The following is a 22,972-nucleotide window of genomic DNA, read 5'->3' as shown; positions in this document are numbered from 1 at the left end:
AAAAGCATGTCACTGTTCTAGCCAATGGCTATCTTCGGTCCCAGGCTTTCTAGCCAATGGCTCTAAGCGAAAACAATACTGGTGGAACGTCAAAATGAACTGCAAGCGTAAACATTAGCAGCAACTGCTTAAAACCACTAAGTTTAACCATGCATGGATGGGCTTGAGTTTATCAAGGCGCGCTGTGTTGATTGGACGTAGGGTGTGCAGTTTCTACGTTACTGAACGAGCCTCAATGTCACGCGGTAGTATTGTGACAACTGAACCTTGTTTAGTCCTGTGTATATCGGCGTTGTTATCTTGCTAGCCTACCTTATTTCCTGAATCCGTTGATGATATATATTATTTTATTGACATGTCAAGCCAGTAAGGATTAGCTACTAATATACAAGAAGTAGCTAAATGGGGGACATTGGTGCGTCTTACGTCCATTAACGGTATGACAACTTTCTGTTATTAAACCAGTCATGGTAGCATACATGCTAGTTCTGTGTCATCAGGAACAACTTTGTTGAGTGGCTTGAAACTGACTTTTCAACACAGACTGTTAGATATCGTAAAAGGCCTCCTTCTGGATAATTGTATTGCTCTCTGTACCATTTATGTAATTACGTTTTTTCGCAGGGTTGACATTATCAAGTAAACAACCCTTAAAGTCAACAAACAGAGAATGTCCAGCCGGAGTGGCAGCGAGAGTACCCCTCTCCTGGAGAACTCAGGGACCGTGAGCAGACCCACCGTGTCCGTGTTCAAGGGCAGAAGACTGGCATGTGCTGCCATACTTCTGGCAGAGTCGTTAGAGAGAGTGGCCTTCTATGGCATCACGTCCAACTTGGTCCTTTTTCTTAACAGCAGCCCGTTTTACTGGGAGGGAACCATGTCAAGCCAAGTACCGCTCATGTTTATGGGGGTCACGTACCTGATTTCACCGTTTGGCGGCTGGTTGGCTGATGCATATCTTGGGAAGTTCCTTACCATCGCTTGCAGTTTAATCCTGTACTTGATAGGCATGCTGTTTTTCCCATTTATCGCCAATGAAAAGTCTAGAAGTTACCTGTGTGGTGATCAGACGGCGTTTCCAGTACAACCTGCAGAATGTTTGAATCCCAACATTACCCTCCCTGCCAATGTCACCTGCCCTTCACGCACACCCTATTGTGGCCCAGTGATCTACAGCAGCCTGGCACTCATCGCATTAGGGGTGGGGACCGTCAAGTCCAACATCACTCCGTTCGGAGCTGAACAGGTACAGTATTTATTCTAGTGTTTCCTGTAACCACAAGCTTTAGACATCGTAGTAATAACAGTGGTACACGACAATAGATTGGAATTTTAGGAATTGGAATCAGGTTTTTTCCTGTGAGTTCTCTTCAGTGTTGTTACCATGACAGGCTCATTCAGTTATTCCCTTGCTGGTTGTAGGGCCATTGATAATTTTTGTCATGAGATTCACATTTGGGTGAATCATTGGGTTAGCAGCGACTCACTGGTCAGGCTGAGAGAAATGCCTTTACACGCTGCTGAAAGTACAGGAAGTGAAACTTCACGTTTGTCAAATGTAGGCTGATTATTTCCTTAAAATGTGGGATTACCTCACAAAGTAAAAGCCTGTTTCTGTGGTATACATCTATAAATAAGGCATTCCGGATAATCTGGCTGATCGAAAACCCTTTCATAGAAGCAGTCACAAGGATTCCATAGCCTTAGCCATTGTAACATTATTTTTTTCACGTCTTTCCATCAATGTTACAGCTCTGCTATTGTGTGATTACACCCTGGCTTCAGTGCCAACTCAGCCAGATTTCAGTATTTTTTTTGTATACTGCATAGACTACTGTATTGACATTTCTGTTGACATTCGTGATATTTGCAGTGGGGGGTGAAAATATTATTGGAAAAAGGCATGCCCTATGCTGTAGGAATAGTTTGCATGGAAATAACGATATTTATCATTTAAAAGTTTATTTGATTATTCATGAGTCTCTGTCAAGTGTTATTGCTTTTCATAACTCAAATTCCCTCTCACCTCTGTAATATAGTATATTGTAGTGTCTTTTATCACTTGGCTCTGTATTCTCATGCCCTGTTGGTAGTGACAATGGATGAATGGCCAGACTATTGAAAAAAACAACCATAATACAGTATATCCGAGATATAAATTGTGTAATATCTCTGGATTGGTATTGTTGCTAAAAAGAGATCTCATTTTTTTATATTAAAGAGGATCCGAGGGATGATTTCATGGTGACGCTGATATCGATTGTGTTCCAGGTGAAAGACAGGGGTCCTGAGGCCACCCGTCGGTTCTTTAACTGGTTCTACTGGTCCATCAACCTGGGAGCCATCCTGTCTCTGGGAGGAGTGGCCTACATCCAACAGAACATCGACTTTGAGCTGGGTTACGCCATCCCGGCCGTGTGCCTGGGAGTCTCCTTCCTGGTCTTCCTGCTGGGCCGGGCCGTCTTCGTCACCAAGCCCGCGGACGGCAGCGCCTTCACAGACATGTTCAAGATACTGGGCTACGCCTGCTGCTCCTCTCAGAGACCCGAAGAGCCCAACCTGCTCCTGTAAGAACGGCCTGCCTACCCCCTCTGTGGTACTAAGCATCCGTGTTATATCAGGGGGGCAGATGGCTGAGCGGTTAGGGAGTCGGGCTATTGATCAGAAGGTTGCCGGTTTGATTCCCGACCGTGAAAAATGACGTGGTGTCCTTGGGCAAGGCACTTGACCCTACTTGCCTTGGGGAGAATGTCTCTGTACTTACTGTAAGTCGCTCTGGATAACAGTGTCTGCTAAATGACTAAAATGTAAAATATCGGGGAAACAAGACGTGGCAGTCCAATTGCAAACAATCAACATGAATTGATGATATAAGTGGATATGATCGGGATAGAACAGGGTACTAGGCCTGTGTGGCTCAGTTGTGGAGTTCTATGACAGTTGATGAGTTAAGCCATATCCTATCGCACTGTTCTGCAGTGATTTTCCACAGGTCTGGCACACTATCAGTCACCCAGGTGGAAAGCCACTCTGAAGTGCTGTTTCTTAGCTTTGAACCTAGGTTGAAAAATCTGTGGAGAAAAGAAAAAAAGATAACTTGACATGGAATATTTTAAATTGCCCAATCTCACAGCCTTTTAAGAATTCTTATTACGGTCTGTTCTTCAGAGATGGGGATTAGAGGCTTTAGAATAAACTTTCTCTTCTTTTCCAAAAGTCCCATAATTTAATGGGTATTCTGAAAAAAAAATAAAGCCCATCATCCTAGACTTTAGGGTTCATTCTCATATATAGAGCAGTTGATGTGTATATATATATAAAAAAACAACATTTTTTCCCCCTTCCCAATAAAGGCCTAAACCATCGCTGCTGGATGGGGCGAAAGTGACGTATGGAGGCTGGTTTCCTGAGGAGAAGGTGGAGGAGGTGAAAGCCTTGCTGAAAATCCTCCCTGTGTTCTTCGCCCTCATCCCATACTGGACTGTGTACTTCCAGGTGAGAAGGACAGATAGGCTTTTGAACGCGGGCCTCGGGTTCAAATCCCCCCCTCACCTTTACGTTGCTAGATTCGGCTTGGATGGAAGACGTTGGGTACGGTATATACAGTACGACACACATTAAAGAGACTGTTCGGGTTCAGGAAGAGTGTTCTTGCGAAGAGAATGCTGACATTTGTGCAAAGGGGAGACGCCCTCCATCCTTGCGTCTTGTGACATTTCTTGTTGTTGTCCTTCAGATGCAGACCACGTACGTTCTGCAGAGTTTCCATTTAAAGATTCCTGACATAAGCAGCAACAATACATCCACCGGATCCCAACAGGTATGTTTTACCCCCCTACATACACACTAGTGTATGTAGGGAGTCAGGTGGCTGAGTGGTGAGGGAATCGGGCTAGTAATCCGAAGGTTGCCAGTTCGATTCCCGGTCATGCCAACTGACGTTGTGTCCTTGGGCAAGGCACTTCACCCTACTTGCCTCGGGGAGATGTCCCTGTACTTACAGTAAGTCGCTCTGGATAAGAGCGTCTGCTAAATGACTAAATGTATGTTATTACTTTCACAGATGTAGTGGATTAGATAGTGTATTTCTATACATAGCACTAGTATGTATAGTATTTATAGTATTACAATGTAAATTCAGTGGAATTCAAATTTCTGGAAAATCCTTGTCAGTGTCTTCCTTGTTGATGCCATTGAGGCCCCATGTATCTTTCCATCACATGACATTATAGAGCCTGGTTCAGGAAGTAAAGCTTCTTTAAGGTCTGTATCAGACCTTTGAAAAGCAGCGTTTGAGCTCCTTAGTGTTGGACATGCACTCTACCTTAGATGACTTATTTTTCAGTTGAACACATGTCAGGAGATAAGGGAAGTGAGCACAGTGAAGTGTGAAGCTAAAACGCTACCTCAGTAGCCGCACCATTTAACGTGTTAGACTAACCAGCGAGGCGGAGAAGATGAAACCGTTTCTGTTTGTTGTTCAGAGCGTTTCTTCATTTGTATTCTACACCATCGAGGCGGTTGGAAAGAACTTCACAAGGCTCATTTTTCTCTCAACTAATTTTTGTATTATTCCTAATCTCGCTAACTCTATTTCGGTCGGTAAAAAAAAAAACGAGTCTCTGTTTCAACCTGGCACTTTGTGGTCTTGAAGATCACAGGGGAAGTGAGATTAGATGTTTTCAGTTCTGTCATGCTCTGGGCTTTCCTACTTGACTCAACAGTAACCTTAATAAAAAAGCCTTAACTTCCTCAGGAATGGGTGTATAGAGCCAATAGGCATAGTAGATGTGTAGTGATCCATTAGAAAGGTTGATTTGCCCAGGGACGTGTGTAAGATGCTTAGTCCCTGGTGAGCTGATAGATACTACAGGCTTTGGGAGCATCAGACAGCACTTGAAAAGTACATATTTCAAAGAATGACTCAACAGTGTATTGGTTTAACATTTTAAATTCTGTATGTTCATCCTCCCTTAAATTTTGCAACTCCTATTATTAGTTTTACTAATGTCCGTTCACTGTGGAATTGCAATGGTTTGTCTTCTCTCATGGAACAGAACAGTAAGTTTAGGCATTGGTCAAATCCGCTTCCGACCACTGGAGGGCGCCAGCACAGTGTCAAGCCCGCTTCCCAAACTCGTCCCCAAAGGAACGGGGGCCCCCTATTGCTCTGACATTCTCAGTATTGTTTTCCATGCTATGTGCACTTCCCCACGCTGTTCCTCATGTTTCCCCCCTCCTCTGTGTCCCGGGCAGATCACGTTCCGCTTTCCCGCCGCCTGGCTGACCATGTTCGACGCCGTGCTCATCCTCATGCTCATCCCCCTCAAGGACAAGGTGGTGGACCCCATCCTGAAGCGCAGGGGCCTGCTGCCCTCCTCCCTCAAGAGGATCGCCGTGGGGATGTTCTTTGTCATGTGGTCGGCAGTGGCAGCCGGTGAGCCGCCTCACACACACATACACACACACACACGCCTCCCTCCTGGTTGATGACTTTCACTCCGCCCTGTGACTGGAGAGCGTCGCGAGAGCTCGTTCTCACGTGTGCTCCACTTGTGCACAACCTCGCTTTTGAAACGGCGCTCGTATGAGACTTCCGGAGAGCCTTATGTCTCTCTGACTTGTTTTGACTTGGTAAGATGAGTGTGTACGACGTTCACGCTGACCTTTGAGATAGTTTTAGATGGGGAATTATAGTTTGTTAATCCCCGAAAACATGTACTGTACTTGTTCACTCTGAATAGCCGTTTGGTTGAATACGAGGAATGCTCGGTGGCACAATTTTCTTTACAAAACCACACGCCCCTACTGTTCCGGCTGATTGGTTGTTTTGTTGGGGTGTGTCACCCTGTGTGGGCAGTATGAGAGCTGACTGGATGAGTAGCTTCTGCAGAGGTAGTGTGTGATCCAGGTCGACTGTGGCGCCCTCTGGAAGGATGTGATCAAAGACTAATGTTGGCCCCGGGGACTCCTGCCCCCCCGGACCCCCCTCCCTGCCCCCCCGGACCCCCCTCCCTGCCCCCCCGGCCCCTGGGAGATTGGTGCTCAGCTACATCCATCTCACCACTGTTCCATCGTTAATAAACCACAGCCAACCACAGGCACTGTGCAGGAGGAATTGCTTACCACGTAAACGTGTGTGTGTGTTTATGTGTGTTAGGGAAGGAGGGAGGATGTGTCTGTGTAAGGCAGTGTGTGTCGCAAAGTATGAATGGTGTGTGGTTTTAGGAACTGTCTTAACTCTAGAGAATATGGGCTAACCTGACAGGAAACATGTTTGGATCAGGGAGATCTAGTCCAGGCCTCGTACCAATCCTGATTGGTGTTTCTTGGCTCAACAGAAAGCTCTTTTCGCTATTTACACTGTGCCACTTTTAGGAGAGAAGGGAGAACCAAAAAATCTTAAGTTAATTTCAGTTCAAATTTTATTCTGCTTTCTTGTTTCCCCATAAGGGTATTTTAAAGTAGCTACTTATAACTTATAAACAGTTAATAATACTCTAAAACCTAGCCTCTAGTTCAGCTTTACTGGCTCAGAGGCCAACAAGTTTCCCTCAGAGGTGTAAAATTATTAAATACAAATTTATCTCGTTAATACCCCTGTTTATGCTCAAGTGCAGGCAGGGGAGTAGCTGGAAATGAGTTTGATCTGTTATTAATATGTCATGAATAGTCATGTCAGTCAGATTATGAGTCGCTCTCGGTGTCAGTCTCTCTCCGGTGGGGCGCTACGCTGCTGCTGCCCAGGGGGCCCAGCCCTGGAGGGCCCAGCCCTGGAGGCCCCAGCCCTGGAGGCCCCAGCTCTGGTAGGCCCAGCCCTGGAGGCCCCAGCCCTGGAGGGCCCAGCCCTGGAGGCCCCAGCCCTGGAGGCCCCAGCTCTGGAGGCCCCAGCCCTGGAGGGCCCAGCCCTGGAGGCCCCAGCCCTGGAGGCCCCAGCTCTGGTAGGCCCAGCCCTGGAGGCCCCAGCCCTGGAGGCCCCAGCCCTGGAGGCCCCAGCTCTGGTAGGCCCAGCCCTGGAGGCCCCAGCCCTGGAGGGCCCAGCCCTGGAGGCCCCCAGCCCTGGAGGCCCCAGCTCTGGTAGGCCCAGCCCTGGAGGCCCCAGCCCTGGAGGGCCCAGCCCTGGAGGCCCCCAGCCCTGGAGGCCCCAGCCCTGGAGGCCCCAGCCCTGGAGGCCCCAGCTCTGGTAGGCCCCAGCTCTGGTAGGCCCAGCCCTGGAGGGCCCAGCCCTGGAGGGCCCAGCTCTGGAGGGCCCAGCCCTGGAGGGCCCAGCCCTGGAGGCCCCCAGCTCTGGTAGGCCCCAGCTCTGGTAGGCCCAGCCCTGGAGGGCCCAGCCCTGGAGGGCCCAGCTCTGGAAGCCCCAGCCCTGGAACTGCAGCCCTGGAGGCCCCAGCCCTGGAACTGCAGCCCGGACAGATGGGCAGCTGTGGCCCTGCCAGACTGGCGTCCGGGGCCCTGGACACAGCCAGAACATACACAGCACCATACACCTGTCCCCCCCCACACACACACACACTTCACAGGGTTGCCATCACGGCCAAGCCATCGCCTTTGAAGTTACCTTTTACGTTTAATTTATTGAATCATTTCCGACTAAAGATATATTTATTTTCTTTATTTTCTCCCCCCCCCCCATCAGCTTTAGCTGATGTTGAATGCCTTTGACTTGCTCTCCAAAAGTGGCAGTGTTTAGTTTTTTTTTTTTGGTCTGGGAAGACGAGGGTCTGTTTGTGGCGAGGGAGCGCCTAGCTCTGGGCCATCAGGCTCCACGCTACCCTGGATGGACGGCTGGTATTAAAGCATGGCTGGATTACGAGCCTGCATCCCCTCTAAACGCCAGCATTAAGTGTGGCTGTGATAGGAGGCTGTCTCTGGGCATTTTCTGGAAATAGCTGCTGGTTCCATGATAATGGTTATCGAATAAAGCTTTCAGGAAGCGGCGTCGGCTGATGACAACTGCTTGGGTGTTATTGTTAAGCTGTCCCTCTCTCTCTCTCTCTCTCTCTCTCTCTGTCTCTCTCTCTCTCTCTCTGTGTCTCTCCCTACCTCTCTCTGTGTGTCTCTCTCTCTCTCTCTCTGTGTCTCTCCCTACCTCTCTCTCTCTCTTTAACTCTCTCCCTCACTCTTGACACTGTCTGTCTCGCTGGTTCGGTTTTCTCGCTCTCTTACTATCTCTATCTCTGTTTCTCCTTCTTTCTCTATCTCTCTCCATCTCTCCTTTCTCCCTTTGCGAGCTGCTGTAATCTGTGTTGGAGCGTGCAGATGGGATCTTAATGAAGCAGTAGTCTTGACTTGGCACTAAATCCCTCGCGGACTGTCAGTGAATCCCCCTAATTCCTGCGAGGGAATATGTTTGGATGTTTGTCTGTGTTTGATGTAGTACATTAAGTACTGTAAGAAGTGCTTGCTAACCCTGACTGCATTATTTATGAAGGGCATGCTTTCCCCTCTCAACTAGCCCGAGAGGTGCTAGTTGAGAGGTGCGTCTGTGCCAAGGGAATTGTACAAACCTGCCGAGGCAGTTATTTCTACGTTGAGATGTTGTTATTTTGTTTAAATAATTTTAATTTCTGTCTCTCTTGTCTATTGTTTTCACGTCACACGCCACCCTAAACACCACAGCCTCAAAACACACCCTCGAACTGCTTCGTATGTATTCAAAAGTGTTACGATATAGTCTCCCAACACACTGTGTGCATCCCAACAAAAATGGATGTATAACCTGTGGAGTCAGGTGGCTGAGCGGTGAGGGAGTCGGGCTAGTAATCAGAAGGTTGCCAGTTCGATTCCCGGCCGTGTCAAATGACGTTGTGTCCTTGGGCAAGGCACTTCACCCTACTTGCCTCGGGGGGAATGTCCCTGTACTTACTATAAATCGCTCTGGATAAGAGCGTCTGCTAAATGACTAAATGTAAATGTAAACCTACTGGTATCTCTCTTCTTCTCCCCCCCCCCCCCCCCCCCCCCCCCCCCCCCCCGCAGGAATCCTGGAGACGAAGCGTCTGGAGATCATCAAAACCAAAGGGACGATCGACCAGGTATTTGGCAAAGTCACCTACTATGCTGCCGATCTGCCCATCTGGTGGCAGATCCCCCAGTACGTCCTCATCGGGATCAGCGAGATCTTCGCCAGCATCGCAGGTACAGCACTCGGCACATTGCGTCGCTAATTCACATATGGAAGGTGATGTAAGGAACAATCATTCCTGTCAGGTGTAGGAGTAAGGTCATACAGATGGTGTTAATATGTTCATATTACCTCGATTTCTTAGACGGCTACCTTTCTGTATATAGCCAAATGCTAATACCACTTTACATATACAAAGGACAAGGTAGAGCCTCTAATGGCTATGGGGAGTCTGTCTGGTGAGGCTTGTTCTGTCCAGCTGCTTCTGGGCTACAGTTCCTGGCATCAACGCTGTCTCTGGTTCATTATGTCCTAATGACTCATGTAATCACTGGCGTGTTTTTCTTAAACGCACCCTCCCCTCTGCTTTGGTAGATGTGGAAGGCAGCCATTTTGTCTGTTTTGTTGTTGTTGAACGTTTTTAGGTGAGGAATCTGGGTGAGGAATCTGGGAGCTATTAGCCAGGAAGGTATCTACCTTCATAAATCCATCAGAAAGAGATGCACAGTCATGTTTAAATCACATTTCTGCGACTGTACTGTGTGTCCAGTGTGCTACCATGACGACAGGTCTGCTCTGAGTGTTATCTTCTTCTGCAGTCCTGAGAATACAGTCTGTCCTGTACAATTCATCCAGCGCCGAATATACTGTCGATTCTGTGCTTCACTGAGGAATGTTTATCACGCGAGCATCCCAACTGTCATTTCTGCACCGTGTGTTTTAGCTTGATGACATCACATGATCACCGCTCACGCTGTTACATGGTACAATGAGACTTTGGGACCTAATGCATATTAGGAACCCCCATCCCTGGTTACCCTAGGGATATCCACACTCCCCTCCTCGACTGACATCCGTGCACTGTGTTTCTGGCCAAAGGGAGAGGAGAGGGAATGCCTGTTCCTGGGATCCAGGTGGTCTAAATGTACCTCAGGGTTCTCTGCAGCCTAGACTGTAGGCTCAGTGAAGATCTTCAAGGACAAAGTCTCTTCCCGGAACATACTCTTGATCCTCCTGATTTTGTAGGAGTGTGTAGCCAGCTCTCTTATCTCTCACTGAGCAGACCTAAAGCCTGAACAGTAATAATACTCAATTGGATGTAGACGTTTCCACTTCTCTCCAGATCAATTTAGCAGGCTACCCTTTCTCCTCCGCTTGATCTCCACTGAGCTCCGCTTGCTTCCTCAACGATAGCGTCCTGCTTTCATTGTCATTGCCTCCAAGTCAGCCTCTCCAATTTACAATAGGAGCTTAGAAGTATTAGCAAAGAGTGCCACTGTTTGTGTCACGGTACAGGATGGGAGCCTTTTGAAGCAGCTGGCTGTGTTGTGGCAGCGAGCGACTCTGGTTGTTCATGTTGTGTGTTTTTTTTAAATCAATGAAACTCAGTCTCATTATTATTTTTCTTCTCCGGTTATGATCATTGCCAGGCTTAGTCTTCCTGTGGAGAGCCTGTAATAACGAGCCTCATCCTAGTCCCTCTGTCTGGGGCTGACACAAGCCTCATCCTAGTCCCTCTGTCTGGGGCTGACACAAGCCTCATCCTAGTCCCTCTGTCTTGGGATGACACAAGCCTCATCCTAGTCCCTCTATCTGGGGCTGACACAAGCCTCATCCTAGTCCCTCTGTCTGGGGCTGACACAAGCCTCATCCTAGTCCCTCTGTCTGGGGCTGACACAAGCCTCATCCTAGTCCCTCTGTCTGGGGCTGACACAAGCCTCATCCTAGTCCCTCTGTCTGGGGCTGACACAAGCCTCATCCTAGTCCCTCTGTCTGGGGCTGACACAAGCCTCATCCTAGTCCCTCTGTCTGGGGCTGACACAAGCCTCATCCTAGTTCCTCTGTCTGGGGCTGACACAAGCCTCATCCTAGTCCCTCTGTCTGGGGCTGACACAAGCCTCATCCTAGTCCCTCTGTCTGGGGCTGACACAAGCCTCATCCTAGTCCCTCTGTCTGGGGCTGACACAAGCCTCATCCTAGTCCCTCTGTCTGGGGCTGACACAAGCCTCATCCTAGTTCCTCTGTCTGGGGCTGACACAAGCCTCATCCTAGTCCCTCTGTCTGGGGCTGACACAAGCCTCATCCTAGTCCCTCTGTCTGGGGCTGACACAAGCCTCATCCTAGTCCCTCTGTCTGGGGCTGACACAAGCCTCATCCTAGTCCCTCTGTCTGGGGCTGACACAAGCCTCATATATCCTGCTGGATCAACTTAGCTTCCCCGTTTCCTTTTTTGTATATGTTTTTACCTCGGAGAACCGCGGTGATACTGTGCATTTTTACATAGTCGAATGACATCAAGCCATGTCAGGTTAATTCAAAGAGATTTTTCTTTTTTTTTCAGAGAATCTGTCAAGTTCCTCTAAGCAGTGCGTTTGTCTCTGTTGAATAAGCACCGTGTTTTTAAATGGGTTAAATTGAACATAATGAAGTTAGATTAGGTGCAGTACACATACGTTTATTTGTATGCCTAGGGTGACTTTTAACAACCACTGGAAGTCACGTCTGACTATTAGGGCATCCGTGAAATTCTAATAGAGACAGAACAAAGCTTTGGGGAACCTTAAAATACAACATATTCTGCTTTCCTTCCATATAGTCCCACAGGGTTTGACTTCAAGGGAAATTGGATGACAGAATTGTGACATATGTCTGGGACAAAAGGGAGTCATTCCCCCCCCCCCCTCCCGCCCCGGTCTTATTCTGTTTGAATAAATCCGTTTCCTACACCAGGTGCCCCACCTGGTCCTCAGCAGCGGTGCGTGCCTGGAAGGGACCCGGATCATTCTTTGCTTGTGCTTCTGCACCACCCGCAGTTTGTCTGCTTTCGGGCGCTAAGAATATGCGAAAACTTTGCAAAATGATCCCCTAAGGGATTTTTAATTATGTATTGCTCTTTCGGAAATGTTAAAGGCTAATGTTATTTTCCAAGAAAGAAAAATCACCCCTCTAACATGGCCCTCGGGAAGAAGAAAAAAATACAAATAAATATATATTTTAACTCTACTTCTTCCTTTTTGAATAATTCCTCCCCCTGGTCTAGAAAGGTCAGCCTGTTTGTTTGGGATGTGGCAGGGAGGCAGACAGGAGATATCATTGTAATTCCGTCTCAAATCATTGTTTTTACCTACGATTGCGGTTGAAAATAGCCCACCCTGTCCTCTTTCGACTGCTGCACATGGTCCTTCGTGGCCAGTGTTGTCTTGAATGCTTGGCCATTGACCCAGGCCTCTAGGCATGGACTGGAAAGGTTATCTGAGGGTAGAAATGGCTTAAATGTTGTACTTGTTGAGTACAAGTTTTTATTTAGTTTGTTAACTCAAAAGATGGCCTTGTCTTTATCACGCCTCCATATCCTAATGTCCTACACATCCAGCATAGGTGTTTGCGAAGAACACCTACACTGGTTCTTAGTTCTTCTTTTATTTCCCTCTGAGGAAGGCCCTAAAAGCCATCCTTACTTAACGGACGCGCCCTAATCTCTACTGACAGAAGCAGCTATAAGGCTTAATTCGTGAAACCCCAAAGTTTGAGCTGCCATGAAATTATAAATGTCATCTGGCAGGCTGAGTTCTACAGTATATTCACAGACACGTCCAAACAGCACACACGCAGCCTGGCTCTTCCTCTTCTTCTGGTCACATATTAAATATAAAGAGATTTACCCAAAACAATTGCAGTTGAATAGGTGATTAGGAGGCCCTGAGGAGGGGAGGACAAGGCTGACGTTGAGCTGGGAAATGGCAGTTGGCCAACTGCCTGTCTCATGCATAATAAGTGGAGCGATGGTGCTTGTGGAAAGCAGGCTCTCTGATGTGGATGGAAATGTAATCTACTGAACGTGGAAACACAGTGAGTGCTGAACTTTGTTGCTGTACTGAATATAAGATGCCCTGTGTGTGTGTGTGTGTCTGTGTGTGTGTGTGTTTGGGTGTGAGAGTGTGTGACAGTGTGTGAGTGTGTGTGTTTTTGAGTCCGTGGGTGGATGGCTGGGTGATAAGTCAATATCTGTGTCCGTGAATAGTCCACAACACATCAACCTGAATGTCAGCCAACAGTGACCGCTCCTGGCCAGAGTCTACCCCAAAGTCATTATCACAAAGACACTGTGATATCACTCATCATGTAGCTGGTGCATCATTTGCAGTTATCTCTGAGCTTTTGTCTCAATATTTATTAACCGGTAGTCTTACAACACATCTGGTTTTCATTGAATAGCCTAACGAATAGTTGAATCCTCCATTCTTTAATCTTTCATCTACCTGTTGGACGTCCACTGTTCTGTGCTGAATTTCAGGTTGGTGTTCTGGGTGTACAGCTGACCACTCTCACTGTACAGCTGACTACTAGGGAGTCAGGTGGCTGAGCGGTTAGAGAATCAGGCTAGTAATCAGAAGGTCGCCGGTTCGATTCCCGGCTGTGCCTAATGATGTTGTGTCCTTGGGCAAGGCACTTCACCCTACTTGCCTCGGGGGAATGTCCCTGTACTTACTGTAAGTCGCTCTGGATAAGAGCGTCTGCTAAATGACTAAATGTAAATGTGCTCTCACTGTACAGCTGACCACTCTCACTGTACAGCTGACTACTCTCACTGTACAGCTGACCACTCTCACTGTACAGCTGACCACTCTCACTGTACAGCTGACCACTCTCACTCGGGGGCTGGCCTCTGCCTCAGGCTGCTAGACAACAATGTTGCTCACTTCCTGTGTCCCATCATTGGAACCATAATTGAATTGGCCAAGAAGGACAGAAGTCAACAGATTGGATTGTTTGCTCCACATACACACAGGAACACATGGGTTTGTTAGCTCAACTGCATGTAGATCATCGCTGGGCAGTACATAAGGATTCACACACACTTACTGTACTCATAATAAGAGTACTCATTATTTGTAATTGTCTTTGTGAATCATGGGATTTCTGGTGTATTCTTGTGTGTTCCAGGCCTGGAGTTTGCCTACTCCGCTGCTCCTAGGTCAATGCAGAGCGCCATCATGGGGCTGTTCTTCTTCTTCTCTGGGGTCGGATCCTTCGTGGGCTCTGGGCTGCTGGCCATCGTCTCCTTCAAGGGGATTGGCTGGATGTCCTCCCACAAAGACTTTGGTAAGGAACAGAAGAAGAAGAAGAAAAAAAAAAAAATATATATATAATAATCCTATATTCTCTTTTTCTTTCTCGTTCTCTCTCTCTATCCCATCGACGTGAAGTCAGAGTTCTTTATCGTGTCATTTCCGCGTCCCAATGAGCTCAATGTAATGACGTCATAGGGCCCGCTGTGTTTTAGTCTGGAAGGGCACTTAAGAGAAAAAGCTATTGTCCTGAGGTAAATTGGGGAGATGACTCAACTGTGTACAATATTGACCCAGTTCTTCTATAATGGCCCATGGACCCTGTGAAGGCCTCAGATGTTTTTACAGGACTGAGTTTGAGGCATGACCCAGGCATCTGAGTTCCTCCGCCAACCTACCAGTTATTGAACATAGTTTTCCTGTCGAGAAGAATGACTCTCCTCATCAATATTCTGATGCCCTCCCTTCGCTATCTCTGCAGGATGTCGTGAGGGTTCAAGTGTTTACTGGGTGGGGGATTGATGTTAGCAAAACATCTACTTCTTTCCTATTCTCACAACATGACACAGTATCGACTGTGCAAATTTAGATATGGATCCCCTCAGCTGCAGTCTCGGAGCATCGACTGAAATGTATTTTCTTAGGGACAAGTCTCAAGAATGTTCATGTACACTCTTGATTTAAAACCCACTTAAGGAGTTTGTAAATGAGTTGCGCCGGGGGAGAAAACGTGGGCAATTCTCTTGTTTTTAAGAGTGTTTCCTGTAATAAATAGACATGTCAGACTAACGACAAAAGGTTTGTGTAAATCTGTCCGAGTGCGAGAATAAATAGTGTGGAGGTGGCAGCAGATGGATGCGTTCCCTGGCGAGAGAGCCCTTCCGTCTCAGATGCACTTTCCTCGGAGCCGCACGGTAAATAAGCCAGCTCTGTAAATTGTTTACCCACAAACACCTAATAGCTCATTAATACAGCACGCCGACAGTTCTGGACGTATTTTTGATGATGTTAGCACTCGGAGATGCTTGGCACAGCCACATAAATCCATCCTTCGCCCCGGCTCTCGTTTGTTTAGTAAGCATCATTCGATTGTTAAGCGAGAGCCTGGGTGCCCGCTGGCTTTCTCCTTCCCTCCCTCGCCGACACGTCTTTTTGAGAAGGTAATTTAAAGAACGAGAGAGAGGGAGGGGTTGGGCAGAAAACACCAGAAAGAAAACATCCAGGTGGTCGTTGATAAAAGACAGATGGTGTGAAATATTGGCCTCAAAGCCAGTCAGAAATCACTGTTTGTTGTGACTGTAACAGGACGGTTTTTTTGTTCTCTCCCTGACATACATTTGTGGTTCTACCTGCCTGCTCTTGCCAGCCTCCTGGGAGCGTGGCACTGCGCCGGGCCTCTGCAGGGGAGGTGGAAATGAAACCATCCTTATTTCCATGGCTGGGGGGGATGTTCGGAGCTGTAAACATCAGGCTGGGAGAGGCTTCCAGCCCGGGGATAGACAACCTGGATTAATCACTAACTGGGGGCTTGATTACACAGCCCCGTCCTCTTAAGTAAATCTGCCCCTGGAGCTCAGCGCTGCCACCGCCACCACCTCCTGGCCCTGCCCTGCAGGCTGATTTACCCCCCTCTCTGCTCCTCCTCCACTCCCCTACTCCTCTCTGCTCCTGCTCCACTCCCCTACTCCTCTCTGCTCCTCCTCCACTCCCCTACTCCTCTCTGCTCCTCCTCCACTCCCCTACTCCTCTCTTCTCCTCCTCCACTCCCCTACTCTTCTCTGCTCCTCCTCCACTCCCCTACTCCTCTCTGCTCCTCCTCCACTCCCCTACTCCTCTCTGCTCCTCCTCCACTCCCCTGCTCCTCCTCCACTCCCCTACTCCTCTCTGCTCCTCCTCCACTCCCCTACTCCTCTCTGCTCCTCCTCCACTCCCCTACTCCTCTCTGCTCCTCCTCCACTCCCCTACTCCTCTCCCCTACTCCTCTCTGCTCCTGCTCCACTCCCCTACTCCTCTCTGCTCCTCCTCCACTCTCCTACTCCTCTCCCCTACTCCTCTCTGCTCCTGCTCCACTCCCCTGCTCCTCCTCCACTCCCCTACTCCTCTCTGCTCCTCATCCACCCCTTTCCTCCTCACTTCCTCCTCCCCAGCACTTCATCTCTCTGAGCCTCCACTTGTTATTTAAAGTCCAGTGCGCTAATGTGTTTTCCGTCCGACTTGGTCGTTCATCCTGTTCCAGTCCGATTGAGATGGGCGTCCACGTCGGCTCCCGCCAGCGAGGCACTGACCTGGCGGACGACCTCAGGATCTGCCTCTGCGAGGGGTCAGCTACCCCCGCCTCAGCCTCATCAGCAGCCTCACATCGGAGGGTTTGTTTATGTGAAACGCCGGTTGTTTCGTTGTCGCTCGAAGACGGCCCAGAAGCCGAGTCAGTGGAGGATATCGCCCTCCTTTTGTTCCGTGTTCAAGTGCTGGCTTGACCCGCGGGTCAGGGGTCAGAGGAGAGCTTTGAGCCTCGGTCTGAGATGACATTTTTCACATCCTGCTCATGAACAGCCGGGTCATACTTAGCAAAATGTCAGTGTTTTAATGTTGGCTCAGATGTCACAGGAGTCACCTGTGTTTTTATAGAGCTTTTTAGGTCTGAAAGAAATCTCCTTCCTCCTTTCATAGGCTCAGACAGAGGGACTCAACCACTGACCACAGACTCCTAGACAGGAGATTAGTCTGGACTGCAGGGGAAGGGCTCGGGTGCATATCGTATGTAGCTATGAGCTAGCTCCTCCACCAAATGATGGCACAAACGAAGACATTTAAATACCGATATGAAAGAAAAGAAAATGGGTCAGGGAGAAATCGTTTCAGTTGCGGAGAAAATGAAGCTTGCATTGATCCTCCTATTCCGCTCATTTGCAGCCGCAGGAGGGTTATTGAATGCATTGGAGCATTCAGATGTTGGGCATTCCACAGAATGCGAATGCATTGATCCATTTTCAGAACGGTGAATTGATATTGACCTGGTTCATCTAGACTTCACGTGACAGGCTCTTTCTTAGCCCTCACAGACCAGGCAATGACGTCTTGTTTCTCTGTGCCTGTGTACAGGCTTGACTTGGTTTTTAGTCGAGACGTTTTAGTTTCTGGGGCAGTAATTCTGCTATCATTTGACCTTTGACCTTTGAGTGTTGGTACGGACACAGTGTCTGGCAGAGAGAGGAGGAGAAAAGTTCATTCTGGGTTTATAGGATTGGAATGCCAATGCTTCTTATGGATTGAGCTGCACACCCGCATCTGCCCTTTTAAAATACCTGTCAAATATTTATGGGGTTCGTTTAATAGTTTGCACAGCAAGTCCTTGTTTTGCCTTTTGCTTCCATAATTAGCACACTTTTGAAAGTGCTTAGCAGCCAAGTGGACCCTGGGGGCTGGACGCAGGGAGGGGGGTCTCAGCCCAATTTAGAATATGTCCCATTACAGAATTGAAACCTTGCACGATCTCTCAAATGAGCTTCGCAAACAGAGTTGTTTTCTTTCTTTCTTTCTTTGTTTACCCCCCCTGATATTGCTCAGGGACCAGTTCATCGAATGTTTATTGAATCTATAAAGCACTTGACAATTAGGGTAAATAAGAGGGTCTCTCTCCTCTCTCCCATCATGTGTCTCTCGCCCAGCTACAGTGGTGTCTCTGTGTCCTCTGAGCACGGCCCCCAGTGTTAATTAAGACTGCGGTTGGTGGACTCTCCTGTGAGCGCCGGTTAAAGTGAATTATCGATCTGAGACCGAAGCCGATTCCGAGGCAACTGGAAGCCCCCCCCCCCCCCCCCCCCCCGCTTTCGTCCTGCTAGCATTGTTTTAAACCCACCATGAATTATTCACGCGGTGGTGATAGACGGTCTGGATTGTTCTTTTAGTCCATCTCACATCTAAAACAGCTCCCATCTTGATACAGAAAGGAGAGAGCAGACAGAAAAGGGGTGGGGGGAGTATTCATCTTTTCTATTGTATTTCTACCTTGACAGAGGCGGGATTTATGAAAATATATCACCTCACACGACGATTTCATCCTATATGATCAGGAGAGATGTGTCTGAGCCTTTGAAATCCAGATTAAAGGATTTCAATGAATGAAGTCACGTTCAGGGTACTGTACGAGGGCCGCGCGGCACCCCTTCATGTGGAATCACACGTCTGTGATGTTCTGTCTTTAATCTTGGACGTTTCCACTCGTCTTGAAAGGGCACGAACACGGCCAGCGATCGACGGAGCACGTGAACAAGGTGAGACTCGTCACCTAGGTGGGTGTGTGCCGTCCACTGATGCAGGATGTGCCCAGCTCAGAGACCGCACAGGGACAGGAAGCCACGGCAAGTCTTTGTCTGGTAAAGGTTATCCTTTACCAGCCTTTGTTGAAACTCTGTGGACAGTGTCAGCTGGGTGGTTCCGTGTGAAGGCTAGCCTCTCACAGGCTCAGTGGGTCAGTGTGAAGGCTAGCCTCTCACAGGCTCAGTGGGTCAGTGTGAAGGCTAGCCTCACACATGCTCGGTGGGTCAGTGTGAAGGCTAGCCTCACACAGGCTGGGTGGGTCAGTGTGAAGGCTAGCCTCTCACAGGCTGGGTGGGTCAGTGTGAAGGCTAGCCTCACACAGGCTGGGTGGGTCAGTGTGAAGGCTAGCCTCACACAGGCTCGGTGGTTCCGTGTGAAGGCTAGCCTCACAGGCTTGGTGAGGCTGTGCAGGTCTGGCTCACTGACCTCTTTCTCCAGCGTGTCCTGCAGGATGGGACCATGGAGAGTCCTTGGGCTCCTTCACCCAGAGTGGGCCTCGCTACACAGAGGAAGGTGTAATTAGACTGGTCTCTCTGAACGCCCGGCCTGTCAGAACTCTCTCACCACTCCTCTTTCTCCCCACTTCGCTCTGGCCAGATGCACCATGGGAGATGACAGGACTCCTGGGGAATTACCCCCTTATCCAATTAAAATCAAGCCTGGGACTCCTTCTGTAGGTCTTTATTCACCGTGACAGTCCCACTTGGAGAACTTAATAGGTGGGTTCCTCAGACAGCGCATGGGCCCTGAAGCAATGGGATTTTTCTCATTTGAAGATACAGGGGCTTTCAAACAGCTCCAATGGCCAGGCTTGCTCGCTGCTTCCTGCTGGATTACAGTCGGAAACCGTAAAAAGCCAGCAGCCCGTTGTGTATAGAATGTGACCATTTTAATAAAGTGGATAAAGTGAATCCAATACCAGGAACTCTTGACAAGGTACCTGTCAAATGAAGAGCAGTTATTTGCTGCACTGTCTCTTCACTAAGCAGTAGGACCAATAAAACAGTATGTGGAACATAGCAAGAGGTGGAAAGCAGCTATAATGCCAATACAATTGTCAGACAGTGTTCTGTTTAAGTTTCAATATGGAGGATTTAGGATGGCTGTATGCTTTTTTTTTTTCCTTCCCATGTCAAACCGGAGCAGGGGGAAAACAAGTATTTGTTTAGGATTCCCCCGCAGTGTGCCTTGATGAACAGGGACAGCCAGTCGCATCAGCAGCGTTGGGTTTCATACATACGGGTTGTTCCTCTGTTTAAGAATAGGAAAACCTTCACAAATACAGTCGCTACTGGCAAGGGGGGAAAAAACAAGCTTTTCACTATTAAAATACTTGAAAAACGCCAACTCTGCAGTTTCTATGATGTGTCCCAGCTAGGGAGGGGGGGAGGGCATGAACAGATATTTGAGGTTCTTGTTCCGTGGTGTTTCAGAATATGAAGGTGGTTGAACTAGGTGTGATACTGTACAGTGTAGGATAGTGACAAGATGTTGAGACTTAACATGTACAGTTAATGGTAACCCTCTCCCACCTCCCTTTGCTCTCTGTCTCACACACACACGTACGTTCACGCGTATGTAAATCACATCCAGGTTGACGGTGCACGATGCTTTTTCCCCCCATTTTGATTGCCTTCTCTCCCCTGGGAAAACAAACAGTGCTTTAGTTCTGATGAAAGACTCCCCAGCTCTGCTCACAGCCGAGGGTCCAGATTGTTCTGTTATTCCCCGTACTTCAATCCCACATCATCAATGACGCCGTCCTCGTGGAAACCAAAGCGAGGGGGGGGGGGGGGGGGTTCAAACAGCACCCTGTTTAGAACGTTTTCTGTCTGTGATAAGAGAAGAAGAAGAAAGAGCCTTCCTGCTGACAGAACTGTGTTTCCTCTCATCCACACAACCCGTTCTGACCCGTTCTGTCTTCCTTCTCATCAGACAGGGCGAGCTAAACATGGAAGGCCCGCTCCGTGAAGTTGTCATTTTGTCAATCCCATTGAGCATGTCTAGGACCTGTTGGATTGGAGGGTGAGGCCTGGAGCCAGAGATGTCCCACTGAACGCTCATAATCACGCACTCATTTGTGAAACACACCTGGCAATTGTTTGTGTTGATCTGGCAATCAGATCACCCATGATCACATCTATAAGTGCTTTCCCAACTGGATGGGTGACATCATTAAGTGAAGTACCCAAGAGTGGTGGTTATGTTTTAACAGCCCCAATGGCTCAGAGAGGAGAGAGGCTGCTTTGTAACCAAGAGGTTGAAGGTTTGATTCCAGGCTACTGTCAGTTTTGAAAATCGAGAACAGATTCGCAGAGGGAATTACCCGAGAACAGTGTGGATATCCTACCAGCCCCAATGGCTCAGAGAGGAGAGAGGCTGCTTCGTAACCAAGAGGTTGAAGGTTTGATTCCCAGGTATGCTGCTGCCAAATTTTAAACCACAGATTGGCAGATGCAGATCCTGTCAGCAACAGGACAGTGTGGTGGGTTAAGATGTTGCGAATGATGAAGAGTTGTTGGCTCAGAGTTGTAACGTGATCAGTTTGATCCCCACCCACGTGTGATTTTTAATCTAGTTACTCTATGTGCCTGTCTTTATTCCAGTGAAGTACCCCAAGAATGGTAATGATATCATAACGGCCCCAATGGCTCAGTGAGGAGAGAGGCTGCCTTGGAACCAAGAGGTTCAAGGTTTGATTCCAGGCTACTGTCAGTTTTGAAAATCGAGAACAGATTTGTAGAGGCAATTACCCGAGAACAGTGTTACTGGCTCACAGGAGAGGGACGTAGCCTCATAAACATGAGGTTAATGGTTTGAATCCAGGCTGCTGCCAAATTTTAAAGCGCAGATTGGCATTGAAATGCATGTCAAGAACGCCCGGAGAAAGTACATCTCTGCGAAGGGCTTCCGTGGTGTGGCGGTTAAAGGGCATGAACAAAGACAAGTCACTGGGTACTTGGAGTTCACACATCGCCGGTTCGAATCTCACCCACGGTCGGGTTGAATCGTCACCCACGGTTGTCTGGAGCCGCCCCGGCTACACGAGGCAGGGGGGGGGGCAATCTCCCCCCCCGGTGGTTCCCAACAATAATCGAAGGTGTTATCCAGTCCAGGAAGCCAACAACAGGGACTTTTTACAAACATTTCTGTCGTCTTCAATTATGCGTCAGGCCCTAGCCGGCCGGCGAGGCAGCCGAAATCTCACAGCATTTTTGGTGAGGGGGAGGAGCCACTGGACCAGGGAGGAGGGGTCTCAGGGAAAGGAGGAGGGGTTTGGCCTGTCACAGTGTTTTGTCACTGGTTTTGGGGGGAGGAGCTATCAGATGAAGCTTCGCAGTGTCGAAGGATGAGGCAGGTGAAGCTTCACTAGTTGTCCAACAAACTACCCGCGACCCAGATAGCCAAGAAGCGAATCCATTGTTTTTGACTTTTTGAAAATCTGGAAAGATCTTGAGTAAATTTTTTCAGCTCCACAGTCCCCACTGTGTGTTCTGTCACAATAACCACCTTGTCTCACCCCCTCCCTCCAGGTAATATCAACGACTGCCACCTGGACTACTATTTCTTCCTGCTGGCAGGGATCCAGGGCGTCACCCTGCTGGTGTTCCTGATTGTGTCAGTCAGGTACGACAAGCAGAGGACCAGGGCCGGCAGTCTGCGACAGTCTTGACCGGCCCAAAGCCCCGCCCCCAACCTCCCAGTCCGCCCCGCCCCCAACCTCCCAGTCCCCCCCACCCCCAACAACATCCTCTCATACTGAATTTGGTTTGTTGCTGATTATTACCACGTTAAACTGTTTAAACCGGTTTAAAACATCTTTGGAAACTTTCATCGATGAAGACTCCTAATGGTAAATCTTGTCTTTACTTTTTGCTTGTTTGCTTTTTGAGGCTTTGACTGATGGCTCCCACTTGAGGCACTGTGCCATAAACAGACTGTACTTTGAACAGGAAATCATGAATGTATAAATACTGCTTTCGCTAACCCTTCTTTCAAAAGAATACTGTAGATGTGGTTTTTTTCAGAATATTTTCTTTGCATCGTTACCCCTGTTAACAGATGAACATGAAAATGTTCAGGACACTCCAGGTACCCATTATTTGCTTACCTACAGTGTGATCAGAACTGCATTAATATTAACTGAGGCAATGTTGATGAGCAACATAGTGACGAGACACAGGCAAGTGATGTCACAGCGTTTTAGAAACCAAACTCCACTCAGGGGATGTGGTATAATTGCACCATGATATTCAAAAGTGATCTGCCTTCTAGAACATAATGGACTGTAGCAGTGTACACCATCTCAGGGGGGGGGGGGATTAAACTTGAAGCTTTTGATACCGCTACATTGTTTTATGTTTAACTTTCTTGTTTTCTGTATCTGTACGACTGGAGTGCTGTATGTTTGAGTTTCTTTGTCAATAAAAACATTTAAAATGTGAGTCGTTTGAAAACA

General features: G+C 48.3%; 1 protein-coding gene across 1 annotated transcript; it reads left to right on the top strand.

Annotated features, from left to right (window-relative positions):
• The first annotated feature begins 265 nt into the window (after nt 1-265).
• slc15a4 (solute carrier family 15 member 4) lies at nt 266-22,972 on the top strand. The gene is made up of 9 exons (XM_067231093.1): nt 266-437; nt 625-1,246; nt 2,272-2,567; nt 3,354-3,495; nt 3,737-3,820; nt 5,257-5,437; nt 8,980-9,138; nt 14,069-14,227; nt 22,047-22,972. The coding sequence occupies exons 2-9, from the start codon at nt 671-673 to the stop codon at nt 22,184-22,186; spliced, it is 1,737 nt and encodes a 578-aa protein (XP_067087194.1). The 5' UTR covers nt 266-437; nt 625-670; the 3' UTR covers nt 22,187-22,972.

The sequence above is a fragment of the Osmerus mordax genome, chromosome 28 (genome assembly GCF_038355195.1).
Source record: "Osmerus mordax isolate fOsmMor3 chromosome 28, fOsmMor3.pri, whole genome shotgun sequence".
Lineage (NCBI taxonomy): Eukaryota > Metazoa > Chordata > Actinopteri > Osmeriformes > Osmeridae > Osmerus > Osmerus mordax.
Note: the sequence above shows the minus strand (reverse complement) of the source record. Positions and strands in the feature narration are given on the sequence as shown.

Coding starts and splice junctions, on each gene's coding strand:
- slc15a4 (XM_067231093.1), top strand. CDS start 671: ATGTCCAGCCGGAGTGGCAGCGAGAGTACCCCTCTCCTGGAGAACTCA. Junction 1,247..2,271: donor CTCCGTTCGGAGCTGAACAG/GTACAGTATTTA, acceptor ATTGTGTTCCAG/GTGAAAGACAGGGGTCCTGA. Junction 9,139..14,068: donor GATCTTCGCCAGCATCGCAG/GTACAGCACTCG, acceptor TGTGTGTTCCAG/GCCTGGAGTTTGCCTACTCC.